Genomic DNA, 11,559 nt, shown 5'->3' with positions numbered 1-11,559 from the left:
GCCGTCTTCCTCTCCGGACCGAACCTCGATATCACCACTGAAATCAAACGACGGACCTGAAACCCAACAAGAATCACCCACAATCTCGAAGGACACCTCTTTTCCTGATCCATCCAGCCGAGACCGTTCCCCATCGCGCCTGAACTGGGTCACCACCGCTGGAAAGCCGGTCGGCTGTGGTCGTGGAGGTTGAGAGTGCCGATAATTCTGCATAATGACCGCTACGTTGAGTATGTCCTTTCACCAAGGATGGTCCTCCTCTCTGGCTGCGGTCCGGTCGGAGGATGGCAGCCTCTCCTGATAGAGGAATCTGCTGGTTGCTCGGTTGCTGATGCTGTCCTTCCCCCCCGCAGATGGGATGTATAATTCGGCCCCAGATACTCCGTCCCCTGTCTACCCGGATCGGCTGATTCGTCCCCTGCCCAAACGTACTCTTCGCTCACGACTGTCCTCCGACGCCGCAGACACCATCCTCTACCCTCCCGCACCCCCCGCCACCCAGCTCTTCTACGGATCCTGCGCCGATCCCGGGGACGCGGTGAACGAGTCCAAGGTGTATGTGCAGCAGAGTGAGGCGTCGGAGCAGCCGGTGGATGCCGACCATCTGCATTATGAGAACGGGGTCGACCTCGAGAGCGGCGACGAGGATGGTCCGGTCGTAGTTCGACGTAGTGCCGGCTTCCGGGCCTCGTCCCCGTCCTCCACCGCACCGCATCCGAGCCACGGGGACGCCCCTCCGGCCAAGTCATCCGCGGCAGGTCCCGACGGGTATGATGCCTTCGAGAACACTAACAATAAGAAGAAGCGCAAGATCCCGACGCCCGGCAACCTGGGGGGTCACCATTCCACCTTGTCCCCCGAGTTCTCCACCATGGGTCTGGCCAACTCGGCCCAGAGCCCGTCCGCCGCGGCGGGAGACGGCACCCATGTAAGCACCTTCTACGGCACGGGGAGCCCGGCCTCCCCGGTGGCCAGTGGCATGTCCGGCGCCGGAAGAGGCCGTCTAGGACGCAACACAACGCGCAACAGCTCCGGGCGAGGGCCCCTGTCGGTCCAGACGCAGTTCAGCTGGCCTCACGGCCGACAGCCGGTGGGTCGCCGCGACGCCGGACCAGGTATGTGAACCACCGTGACATCTCTCGAGGAGGCCAACTCACATTCAACCGCAGGGGATTCACCTGGGAAGTCCGACCAGGGGATTATCTCCGCCGCCATCGCCAATGCCGCCGCGTCCGCCTTCTCGTCCCCCCCGCCTGGCTCCGGAAGCCTCAGCATGCTCGACCAGCAACAGCCCACCACCCCGACCAAGACACAGTTCACGTTCACGTGCGAATCAAACTCCTCGAAGGGAATGGCGCTGCAGGCGCAAGCCGCGTACTCGCACCCGCGCGGGCGCTACGGGTCCCAAGCCACCAGGGAGATGAGCCCCGGATCCCCGGTGAGCCCGCAGGGCCATCCGTCGCAGAACCGAGCGGCCGCCACGATGACCACCGCAGGCACGGCGAGCGCGATGGCGACGGCGCCCGGCACCGCGGCGACGGGAACGGACGCGGCCAGCGCGGCGGGCCGCAAGAAGAAGCGCTCCCCGGGCAGTATCTACACGTTAGCGGCGCGGCAGCGCAAGATTCAGCAACAGTACGCCAACCTGCATCACCCGCCGAGCATGGAAGACATCTGGATCTGCGAGTTTTGCGAATACGAGAGCATCTTCGGGCACCCGCCGGAGGCGCTCATCCGACAGTACGAGATCAAGGACCGCAAGGAGCGCAAGCGGCTTGCGGAGAAGAAACGGCTGCTGGAGAAGGCGAAGATGAAGGGCCGCAAGAACAAGAAAGCGACCAAGAATGCGTCCAAGACCGCCTCCGCCGCCGCCGCCGCCCACCCGCCGTACGACCGCGGGGACTACGATCAGGCGTCGGCCGTGCATGACGACGAGTACCTCGCGCACGAGTACGACGAGGACGAGCCCGACTCGGCGCCTCCATCGGCCCCACCCGCGGCGGCGGCAGCAGCAGCCTTCAAACCCCCTTTGCCGCCGGGCAGCCAGCCAACAGCGGCGGCGCATCCGGGCGGCGCCAAGGGAGCCACAGACCGGGGTGCGAATCGGCCGCCCTGAGAGTGGACAACGGTAGGCCAGCAGAGCAGGAGGATGAGTAGGAACATCCCTGTCTGTCTAGTAGGTCCGCTTTCCTTTGCTTATTTATTTTTTTTTTCTGCGTCGTTTGTCTGTTCGGGTGTTGCATGGTCTGTAATTAGCCATTGTTCCGCCGGTTGCATCCGTGAATCCCCACTCCGGTTTGACGAGCATCACGTCTGCATCACATCACGCATTGTTCCTTGGTTTAGGATGGTATCAGAGATTGCATAGGCATCGGACGGGTTTAGCATGATTTGGGTTGCATGTGAAAGAGCACGGTGAAAGGTGTACGTATACGTATAGGATATCTGACAGGATTGAATGAAGATGAGATGAAGACGAACGACAGCCAACGAATGGACCCTGGACGGATTAAAATAGATGCTGCAGCGCCTGCTGAGGGATACGCGCGCGCGGAGCGTTTCATAGTCGCCCATGCGGGACGGATGATTGGCGGTCGTTCTAGTATACCACGGGGTTCTTTATTTAGAACGACAATGGAGTTTGCGCAGAGAGATTGATGGATATAAAGTCACTTGGTATCTGGTCTGCCCTCCTTCTCTTCCTCCTCATTATACTCATTCATTCTCTATCGTACCATTCTTGCTGCGCGGGCGCACATCAATACATCCAACGCCGTTCCTTACACTACTAGTAGACAACTACTATACTTCCACCATCATCATCATCACCACCTACCCACCACCCCTCCAATGTGGTTCCTCCTCTTCAAGCTCTTCCGCGCCGGCGCCAAACAAGCCAAAAAGCACAAAGCCAACAAATCCCCCCAGGCCTACTACCAGCAACCACCCCCGGACGCCTACGCAAACACCTACCCCGGCCCGGCACCCGCGGCCGCAGCCCCCATCCCCATGCCGGCCGAAGACGCACCCGCGCCCACCAAGCAAGCCAAGCTGCAGGCGCTCCTCCAGCTCGCCCTCCGGGTGGTGCAGTTCGCGCTGGGGGTGGCGATCATCGGGCTCTACGGCGGGGCGGTCAACACGGCGCGGGCGAAGACGGAGGCGGCGCCGGCGAAATGGGTGTATGGGGTGGTTGTCGGGTTCCTGACGGGGTTCACGGCGCTGGTGCATGCGGGGGTGGTTGGGGTGGCGGTGCGGAGGGCGCGGCTGCCGGCGCGGACGATGAGGGCGGCGCGGCTGCAGCTGCCGCTGCTGGCGTGGGAGAGCGTGCTGTGTGTGTTGCTGCTGGTGCTGTTTGGGATCTTTGGGGAGATGTTCATCGGGGTGTTTGGGGAGCGGAAGGGGGTGGATGTGACGAAGATGCGGAGGGCGGTTTGGGTGGACTTGGCGGATTTGGTGCTGTGGGTTGGGACGGCCGGGTGGACGGCTGCGCGGTGGTGGAGGGATGGGAGGGCCGTTCGTGCGGAGGGCGTGGAGATGGAGAAGGTGTAGTTGGAGTAGTGTGTGTATGTACTGTATACCTTATCGGGGGATCACTGGGGGCGGTGGACTTTTGGGCTGGGATGGGAGGATAATGGTGGGATTGGATGTATTAACCCGCGCTAATCTACTTGGTGTTTGTGTCTGAATCTACCTCCTTCTTCCGACTCTCTTCGATGAGAAGACTGAGCTGGCCGCGTCCGCGCGGGAGCGAGAACGGCGTCAACGGGAGGACGCTGGCGCGCCGTGAAAACGGGGACGAACTGTCGACGCGCGACGGTGTCATGATGGGGACGCTTGTCGCGAGGGTGTCGGCCTCCGTGGGGGCAAAGTTCAAGGTGGACGACTCCGGCTTGGACGGGGACGGCGCCGTGTCGGTGTGACTGCGACTGCGACTGCGACTGCTCTCTGCGGACGTTGCCTCGAGGTACTCGGCGAGTCCCATGCCAGCAGCGGTGGCGGCGGCCAGCGACGAGGAGTAGAACTCCTGCTCCTGATGGAGACGCTCGGAGAAGCGCGCGCGGAAGCCCTTGTCGACGAGAGACTGCGACGACGGCTGCTCGTAGTTCTCGGGACACACGTAGCGCACGTCGTAGTGCGTCCAGTCATCGGTGGTCACGAAGCCCCATTTGGGGGGTGTGGACTTGGTGCTCTGGGGAGAGGACTTGTTGCGGAGGATGGTCTTCAGTTCGGAGACGAAGGCCGGCGGGAGCTTCACGGGCCTGTTGTCTAGGTCGTCGCCTTCGGCCCGCGGGTTGAGTTCTGCGGCTGCAGCTGCATCTGTGGCGGTGGATGCGGGGATCTGAGGTTCACCTGCGGGGGTTGGAACCGGGGGTTCTACGCGAGTGTTAGTGGCTGGTATGCGGGTGTAGGCTTGTGATGTCACCTTCGCCAGGTACTTCAAAGACACTGGTTTGTCCCTGGAAGGGCGGGGGAGATTCCACGGTCCGTGGGGAGAGTGGTTGCGGACTGTGGTTGCGCGTGCTCGCGCCAGAGGTTTGCGATGACTTGCGACGCATCAGCACCGGCCGACGCTTGGTATTCCTGGCCTTTGGGGCGACATAATGTGGCTTCTTGTGGGCGGGACGGCTGTGGCTGGCCGCAGGGCCCAGCGGTGGAGGCACAGGGGTTGGGGGGTTGTCTGGCTTGCGCGTGATGCACTGACCCTCCTCGCCGGTGAGCAGGAGGCGGGTAGTTTTCTGCGATTCGCCTGAGGTGCTGGATTTCTTCAAGATGGGAGGGAGAGGCGCGCGAGTGGCCGTGGGGGAATGGGGAGGATGCTGCTGCTGCTGCTGCTGGTTGGGATCCGGGGTCTTTTTGGACCGCGAGGGCTTCTTCTTCCGAGCCTAGTAGTGGTCAGTCTTCCAACTGAGGGTTATGAGGATCGATGTTACCTTTTTGACCTGTTGCGTGGTGCGAAGGGATACCGGGCTGGGCTCTGTGATGCGCAGGAACAAGGTGGCAAGCCTATTGCCCCCGATGGAACCGCCCAGATGCTCACTGCTCCAGGTCCGCCAGAAGAGATTCTCAAGCCGGTAGCCAATGTCGCCTTCATGCACCGAAGGGTTGGCGTTGTAGACTACCGAAGGTCAGAAGGCTCGGATGAAGGAGGAAACAGATGACGAACTTTTCCATAGTTGGATGATTTGGGCCAGCTCGATAGCCTCCAGGGTATCTAGCTCGGAGGACACCTCAGCTGCGGTGGATAAGAGACCCTTGGGCAGATCTTCCATTCTGAGGGATGCAGGCGAAGACGGGCGTCAGAGGGGACGGACAGTGCACACTACATGGTCAAACAGACAAGAGGGAGTGAGAAGAGGTGAGAGACAGAAGAAGCCGAGGGGGACAGGCAGTGAATGAAGGAATCAGGCCTGACAAAGTGACTGGCGGTGAATGAACAGCATCAGCCCTCCAGCACCGGAGGGAGACCATGCAGTAATTGGCTAAACAGGCACAAACAATCGAGACAGCAAGACGGGGTCTTCAGCCGGCGGTGGGCCCTGAGGAATGAGAGGGCTGGCGATGATCCGGGGAAAGGTATGGCGATGGACGAGAAAAGCATAATCGCACCGTCCTCCATCACACGGACAGTGAGATCCCGCAAGGGCAATAGACCGGGGGAGGGAGGTTCCCTCGACTCCTACTGGTCCGCCGGACAGCCCACGGGGGTACAGCAGACGCCATCCAAGGGGTCTGGGTTGAGCATCATGCCGGAGCCTGGACTGGCAAAGGAGTGTGGAAAAAGGACGGATGCGGGGAGGAAGAGGCTGGAGCAGATGGAAGAAAGACCGATCTTCCCCCAGTGCAGCATCACTTGCATACCGCGCAATCTTACCGGGATACCTCCGCCCCGTCACCCGCAACGCAGCCAGAGAGGGCAAAAAGAAAGGAGAGGAAAAGGAGGAAGAATCGGCTGCGTCGGCGGTCAGAATATTAATAATAAGATCATCTCTATCGCAATCAACGGCCATGCTTTTCTGGTCACAAAATACAATCAATCGCCCGCTTTTGAAACACTCAGAAACCGTAGGGAAGCCCGGCATCATGTCCAGATCAACTCATCCAGAATTACAAAACATCCCCCGCTCTATATCCGTAAATCCCGTACATCATGCCACGTAGCCAGGATGGGCTCGTCTAGGTCACGGTGTAGCCACCGTCCACCCGCAGTTCGGCCCCGGTGATATACTTGGCCGCATCGCTGAGGAGGAACGTCACGGCCCCCATGAGATCCTCCGGCGTCCCCATCTTCCCCGCGGGGATGAGCGAGATCCACTTATCCCGCAGTTCCGGGTTCTCATCCAAGATCTTGCGGGTCAAGGCCGTCAGCATATATCCCGGGCTGATGCAGTTCACCCGGATGTCGTGCCCGGCCCATTCGACTGCGAGCGACGCGGCCAGGTGCCGAACGGCGGCCTTGGCGGCGTTGTAGGGCGCCTGCGGCTGAGGCACGTTGACAATGGCTCCGGACATGCTCCCGATCATGACAATGCTCCCCGGCACCTTCCGCTCCATCAGGTGCTTCGCAACCCCGGTCGCGAAGAGATAGGTTCCGTCCACATTCACCCCCCAGAGCTTCTGCATGCGGTCATAGGGGTAGGAGATGGCGTCGAAGTTCTCGGTAAAGCCGGCGGAGGTGACCAGGTTGTCGATCCGACTGTGCTTCGCAATCACATCGGCCAGGGCGGCATTGACGGAATCCGGGTTCGCGACATCGGCGTAGTGGGCGGTGACATTGGGCATTCTAAGCGAGGCATCGCAAATGAGTACGGCGTCCGGTTGACGGCATGCGGGCCGTGGGGGGGAGACTCACTCTTCCAAGCCTGGGTTCTCCTTCCGGAACTGCTCCACCAGCTTCTGGGCCTGTTCTTCGGCCTCCTCCTCTGGATCTCATCAGCCAAGGGATACGGGGGAACTACGCTGCAGCGACGTGCGTACTGTTGAGATCGACAATGGCCAGGTCGGAGCCGGACGCGACCAGCGCCTGGGACATGACCAGCCCGAGACCGCGGGCCCCTCCAGTCACCAAACTGACCTTGTTTTCCAGAGAAAACTGGGCGAGGGTCCGTTTGAAGTGCAGTCCACCACGGCCCTGGACGACCGGCGTACGAGGCATGTGCTCATCATCGGGGTATTCAATCTGAAGGCTCTCATCCGTTCGAGCGAATCGGCCCTCCTGTTCGCCGAGAGCGCCTTTGGGAGCTTTGTCGGTGGCGGCCAGGATGGGATCATCCTTGACCTTGTCGTTCTCGTCATTGGCGCGAGGAGCGGTGGAGGAGAGAGCTCGAAGGGAGTTGCGCGAGGCGGTTGGCGTCCATGCCGGGGAACGAGGAGTCCGGGACAGGGCCCGGAGGGCGTGATGAGCGACGGGGGATCTGAACATAATGAATTGACTCGATGAGTCTGGATGGATGGGGAGAGGAGAGGAAAGGGTAAGGAGGAGAAAGAAGAAGAAGAAGAGGAGGAGAAGAAAGGTGGCGTCTGATAAAGGCGAGCGGAGAGAGAGAGACAGGGAAGGGAAGTGTCCCCAGGCGGCAAAAGAATAATAAAATTAAAATACAATCCAATAACAGGAAGATTTAATAATTCGAGTCCCGAAAAGGAAATGTACGACGGAAGGGTAAGAGGAATGTACAAGTGACTTGGTTTGATTCTAGATCACGGGAATCATCACTGGATGTCTACTATGTAGTAGAATCGACGGGTCTCTCATGCTATTATAGAGGAGACATCGAAGCCATCGTCTCCCTACCGTTCTATCCCTCTGTCGGTCGATCTTCCTCCATCTGTAGATACTCTTGTACCTCATCCGGATGATGTCAAGGGCCAGACCCCAACCGCCATGCAGCCCGTTGGGTTTTGCCTCCGCGTGATCTGGTATTTGTTTACGATTCTTATGTTTGATCTTCCTATCAACATCAATTTTATCGTCATTCGTCTGAGACATCGGCATCCATGGGCCCCCAAATTCAATTCCTCCGCAACCAGCTCTCTCCCATGTCCCGTACTTTGTCCATCGTCGATCCACCCAGTTCGCCACCTCACTAACCCCGGATCCCAATCCGGTCATCCCGCGTGGGGCAACTTAATCCTGGCCGGATCCATCATGATGACTCTATCTGTCTCCGGTCAATTATACCTAGGTATGAAATTCCCAAGAGCGGTGTGTATACGTAGGCGTCAGGTGATCCATCTGCATGAGCTCACCTGCAATACCTATCCCATTGGACATGATAGCGACCCAGGTACGTACTACAGCCATTCCATCCAATGCATTGCTCTATGGAAGAGAACCTCGCCATTCCTTTCGGTCCCTCAATTTTCCTGCTCACCGCCATCTTCCGCAAATTCCACCAGCGGCGTGCCACTTTTACATTGATCCTGCAAGGTACACACGTTAGCCCTCTCTCATTCCTGATTGGCGCTCGCAGTGGAAGCTCAGATGGAATGTCTGTCGAAGCTCGCCCGTCGGTCCGTGCATGGAACACCGACTGTCGGGGCTGTCGGCCCCCAGGCGAGGGGTCCCCTTAAACCGGCCCCAGGGGGAAGCCACCAACTTGGCGCAGCCGAAGGATCATAATAATAAACCTAGCCGCCATAGCCCCAGACCATCGGGAAACAAACAGGGGGGGAAAAGGGGACCACATGACTTACTCCTTGTTGATGTACCACCTTGGCAATCGTCCCTGCCTGCGGGCTGCGGATCACCGTCTCCATTTTCATGCTCTCGATCACCACCAGCGGCTGGTCCTTTTCCACCACGTCGCCCGCCTGCACCTCCACCCGGAGCACCTTGCACGGCATCGGGGCCAGCACGCTGTTGGTCACATCCTTCAACCCCAGCGCTTTCTCCATCCACGGCGCCCGCGCCGTCGTCAGCCGGTATTGTTTGCCTCGCTGGAACGCCATGATCGAATCCGCGTCGCGGATGACCGTCGTGTCGAGACGCGTATGGGGGAAAAAGGAGGTGACCACGTGCGACTCCGTGTTGCCGTGACTGACAACTTGCTCAAACTGTTTCCCACCCGCTTCGATGTTGAAAACATGCTCGCCAATCTGCTGGACCCGCACATCGAATTTCGCCGGCTCCTGGACCCCAGGGGTGGACTCGGCCAGTGTCATCTGCCGCGCCTGATAGCTGGGGCCGAAACCCACTGCGGGCCCCTCAGCCCCAGCCGGGTTCCGCGTGTCATAATGCAGACAGGCCAATGCAACCTGCGCGAGTAGTTCCGGGGGCACCGCCTCCTGTGCAAAGAGCGCATCATGGTGTTTCGCAATATACCCGGTCTCGACCTCGCCCGCGATGAAGTCGGCGCTCTTGCAGATGGTCTTCAGGAACTCAATGTTAGTGATCGGCCCGGCAACTTCATACTCCTCCAGAGCGGCGGCGAGCTTGCGGATCGCATCCGCGCGCGTGTCGCCTCGGACGATGAGCTTTGCGATCATGGGGTCGTAGTGCGCGGAGACCTCATCGCCCTCGATAAACCCCGCATCAATGCGGGTGTCCTCGGTTGCCACAGGCGTGCGGACATGCAGGAGAGCCCCGGAGTCCGGGATGAAGCCTTGGTTGGGGTTCTCGGCATAGATCCGCGCCTCGATCGCATGGCCCCGCGCCGCCATGTGGGCTTCCACCTCGTCTTGGGTCAGCGGGAGCTTCGCGCCCTCGGCGACCTTGAGTTGCCAGTAGACCAGATCCTGACCCGTGACCATCTCCGTCACCGGGTGCTCCACCTGGAGGCGGGTGTTCATCTCCATGAAGAAGAACTCGCCGGTGTCGTTGTCGAAAATGAACTCAACCGTCCCAGCTCCCTCATACCCGACTGCCAATGCAGCCGCCCGGGCCTTGGCCCACAAATCTTTTCTGGTTGCGTCAGGCAGATGCGGAGCGGGCGATTCCTCCAGGATCTTCTGGTGACGTCGCTGGATACTGCAGTCCCGTTCACCCAGGGCAACGCAGTTTCCATGCTGGTCGGCGAAGACCTGCACTTCAATGTGACGTGGGGTAGTAATGTACTTTTCGACCAGCACGTGGTCGTCACCGAACGAGTTCATCGCCTCCGACTTCGCGGACTGGAGCTGCGCCTGGAACTCCTCCTTGGTCTGGGCAATGCGCATTCCCTTGCCACCTCCTCCTTTGATCGCTTTGATCAGCACAGGGTACTTGATCTTGTCGGCTTCCGCTTCGAGAAAGTCGGGGTCTTGGTTCTGCCCATGGTACCCGGGGACGCAGGGCACGCCCGCGGCCGTCATGATGTGTTTCGACTGGCTGTGCAGAATGAGTAACCGTATATCACTGTAGACACTAACCAACCGGCCTACCTCTTATCACCCATGTCCTCAATCGCCTTCCAGGGCGGCCCGATAAAGACCAGCCCCGCCTCTGTGCATTTCCGCGCAAAGGCGGAATTCTCACTCAGCTACAGCACCACCAACATCAGCATAGCCCCACAAAACCACAGATAGATAATTGCATACAAAACCATAGCCCGGGTGAATCCCCTGGCAGCCCTCTCGCCGCGCGATCTCAATAATCCGGTCTCCATCGAGATACGCCGAAACGGACCCCAAGTTGAACGCAAAGGGTGAGCTCAGAGCATGCTGCGCGCGACTATCGGGGTCCGTGTAGAGTGTAGTGACGCGGATGCCATGCTGAGCGGCAGTGCGTCCAACCCGCCTGGAAGTAGATGACGACATTAGCAATCAGGCAGGACTTCCCGCGCCCCTCGGGTGGGCTCCCGTGGTCTATCACGTACAATGCAATCTCTCCCCGATTCGCAATTAGAATCGAATCTAATGACTTGCCGGACCGGGCGTGATCCCCAGAGACGGTCGACGCGGCCCTTCTCGCCCGGCGCGCGGCTGTCGGCCCCAGGCGGGCGGAGGTGCGGAGAAGCGATGAAAGAGGCATTGTCACGAACGCCGGTGTGAATAGCCACGAGGTTGACTCAACACCACGGAAAATGGGTCTCAGCAGGAAGGTAGCATAGTCCTGTCGACTGTTGACAGAGTGCTCTCAAAAGAACTGAGGGAAGAGTCGGCCTGCTCAGCAGCTTTAGAGCTCCACCCCTTGGACCGACGCAAAGCGAGGGTGCGGGGAACCCCGGGCACGTGCCTTCCGTCATCCGCAGCTCACGGGATCCGGGGCGTTACTAAGCGAGTTTTTTCCTTCGGTAACCGAGGATGAACGACGACAGTACTCCGTACGAATATGAAGAAGAATAAAAATAGTCAATTGCATAGAGAATTATGAGAATTCTTATTATGAGCATTGCTGAATGATGTCCATGCAATGGGACCACGGGACGCGGCTACTGACGTTCAGAGAGTGGTCTCGCTCAAGTGAAGATTATCTGGTGTAGGGGGCTTTCCAAGATTCATTGAACTCCAAGAATGTACAAGGAGCGCTGATACTGTAATTGTACGCTATCAAGGACAGTAAGCCATAATAAGAAGCATGCATGATAACTTATTATTCTTCTATAGTGTAGTACTAGCATTCTTAACATTCAATTGGCTTTAGAA

At 59.2% G+C, this 11,559-nt stretch overlaps 7 protein-coding genes across 7 annotated transcripts; 4 read left to right on the top strand and 3 right to left on the bottom strand.

The window, feature by feature from the left end:
* Nucleotides 1-28: 28 nt before the first annotated feature.
* On the top strand, nucleotides 29-2,235 carry BDV59DRAFT_127419 (uncharacterized protein). The gene is made up of 3 exons (XM_073686917.1): nucleotides 29-230; nucleotides 354-1,115; nucleotides 1,170-2,235. The coding sequence occupies exons 1-3, from the start codon at nucleotides 215-217 to the stop codon at nucleotides 2,114-2,116; spliced, it is 1,725 nt and encodes a 574-aa protein (XP_073550834.1). The 5' UTR covers nucleotides 29-214; the 3' UTR covers nucleotides 2,117-2,235.
* Nucleotides 2,022-2,506, top strand: BDV59DRAFT_171967 (uncharacterized protein). Its single transcript, XM_073688646.1, has one exon. The coding sequence runs from the start codon at nucleotides 2,150-2,152 to the stop codon at nucleotides 2,366-2,368; it is 219 nt and encodes a 72-aa protein (XP_073550833.1). The 5' UTR covers nucleotides 2,022-2,149; the 3' UTR covers nucleotides 2,369-2,506.
* Nucleotides 2,507-2,723: 217 nt separating this feature from the next.
* Nucleotides 2,724-3,939, top strand: BDV59DRAFT_171965 (uncharacterized protein). Its single transcript, XM_073688645.1, has one exon. The coding sequence runs from the start codon at nucleotides 2,851-2,853 to the stop codon at nucleotides 3,547-3,549; it is 699 nt and encodes a 232-aa protein (XP_073550832.1). The 5' UTR covers nucleotides 2,724-2,850; the 3' UTR covers nucleotides 3,550-3,939.
* On the bottom strand, nucleotides 3,607-5,528 carry BDV59DRAFT_127347 (GATA-like domain-containing protein). Its single transcript, XM_073686914.1, has 4 exons — nucleotides 5,165-5,528; nucleotides 4,932-5,116; nucleotides 4,424-4,883; nucleotides 3,607-4,374 (listed from the first exon to the last, which is right to left on the bottom strand). The coding sequence occupies exons 1-4, from the start codon at nucleotides 5,268-5,270 to the stop codon at nucleotides 3,665-3,667; spliced, it is 1,461 nt and encodes a 486-aa protein (XP_073550831.1). The 5' UTR covers nucleotides 5,271-5,528; the 3' UTR covers nucleotides 3,607-3,664.
* A 638-nt stretch (nucleotides 5,529-6,166) lies between these two features.
* BDV59DRAFT_127359 (putative D-arabinitol dehydrogenase ArbD) lies at nucleotides 6,167-7,649 on the bottom strand. The gene is made up of 3 exons (XM_073686916.1): nucleotides 6,976-7,649; nucleotides 6,851-6,920; nucleotides 6,167-6,781 (listed from the first exon to the last, which is right to left on the bottom strand). The coding sequence occupies exons 1-3, from the start codon at nucleotides 7,418-7,420 to the stop codon at nucleotides 6,175-6,177; spliced, it is 1,122 nt and encodes a 373-aa protein (XP_073550830.1). The 5' UTR covers nucleotides 7,421-7,649; the 3' UTR covers nucleotides 6,167-6,174.
* Nucleotides 7,650-8,520, top strand: BDV59DRAFT_127358 (uncharacterized protein). The gene has a single exon (XM_073686915.1). It carries the CDS (start codon nucleotides 7,880-7,882, stop codon nucleotides 8,414-8,416), a length of 537 nt encoding a protein of 178 aa, XP_073550829.1. The 5' UTR covers nucleotides 7,650-7,879; the 3' UTR covers nucleotides 8,417-8,520.
* BDV59DRAFT_171962 (acetyl/propionyl/methylcrotonyl-CoA carboxylase subunit alpha) lies at nucleotides 7,901-11,061 on the bottom strand. Its single transcript, XM_073688644.1, has 4 exons — nucleotides 10,791-11,061; nucleotides 10,513-10,711; nucleotides 10,357-10,454; nucleotides 7,901-10,303 (listed from the first exon to the last, which is right to left on the bottom strand). Exons 1-4 carry the CDS (start codon nucleotides 10,943-10,945, stop codon nucleotides 8,626-8,628), a joined length of 2,130 nt encoding a protein of 709 aa, XP_073550828.1. The 5' UTR covers nucleotides 10,946-11,061; the 3' UTR covers nucleotides 7,901-8,625.
* Between the last annotated feature and the right edge of the window lie 498 nt (nucleotides 11,062-11,559).

The sequence above is a fragment of the Aspergillus ambiguus genome, assembly GCF_047715705.1.
Source record: "Aspergillus ambiguus strain CBS 117.58 unplaced genomic scaffold BDV59scaffold_5, whole genome shotgun sequence".
Classification (NCBI taxonomy): Eukaryota; Fungi; Ascomycota; class Eurotiomycetes; order Eurotiales; family Aspergillaceae; genus Aspergillus; species Aspergillus ambiguus.
This window is presented reverse-complemented; position numbering and strand designations above follow the sequence as displayed.

Coding starts and splice junctions, on each gene's coding strand:
- BDV59DRAFT_127419 (XM_073686917.1), top strand. Junction 1,116..1,169: donor TCGCCGCGACGCCGGACCAG/GTATGTGAACCA, acceptor ATTCAACCGCAG/GGGATTCACCTGGGAAGTCC.
- BDV59DRAFT_171967 (XM_073688646.1), top strand. CDS start 2,150: ATGAGTAGGAACATCCCTGTCTGTCTAGTAGGTCCGCTTTCCTTTGCT.
- BDV59DRAFT_127358 (XM_073686915.1), top strand. CDS start 7,880: ATGCAGCCCGTTGGGTTTTGCCTCCGCGTGATCTGGTATTTGTTTACG.
- BDV59DRAFT_171965 (XM_073688645.1), top strand. CDS start 2,851: ATGTGGTTCCTCCTCTTCAAGCTCTTCCGCGCCGGCGCCAAACAAGCC.
- BDV59DRAFT_127359 (XM_073686916.1), bottom strand. CDS start 7,420: ATGTTCAGATCCCCCGTCGCTCATCACGCCCTCCGGGCCCTGTCCCGG. Junction 6,921..6,975: donor GGCCATTGTCGATCTCAACA/GTACGCACGTCG, acceptor GATGAGATCCAG/AGGAGGAGGCCGAAGAACAG. Junction 6,782..6,850: donor GAGAACCCAGGCTTGGAAGA/GTGAGTCTCCCC, acceptor TGCCTCGCTTAG/AATGCCCAATGTCACCGCCC.
- BDV59DRAFT_127347 (XM_073686914.1), bottom strand. CDS start 5,270: ATGGAAGATCTGCCCAAGGGTCTCTTATCCACCGCAGCTGAGGTGTCC. Junction 5,117..5,164: donor AATCATCCAACTATGGAAAA/GTTCGTCATCTG, acceptor GACCTTCGGTAG/TCTACAACGCCAACCCTTCG. Junction 4,884..4,931: donor CCACGCAACAGGTCAAAAAG/GTAACATCGATC, acceptor GACCACTACTAG/GCTCGGAAGAAGAAGCCCTC.
- BDV59DRAFT_171962 (XM_073688644.1), bottom strand. CDS start 10,945: ATGCCTCTTTCATCGCTTCTCCGCACCTCCGCCCGCCTGGGGCCGACA. Junction 10,712..10,790: donor AATCGGGGAGAGATTGCATT/GTACGTGATAGA, acceptor ATCTACTTCCAG/GCGGGTTGGACGCACTGCCG. Junction 10,304..10,356: donor GAGGACATGGGTGATAAGAG/GTAGGCCGGTTG, acceptor CATTCTGCACAG/CCAGTCGAAACACATCATGA.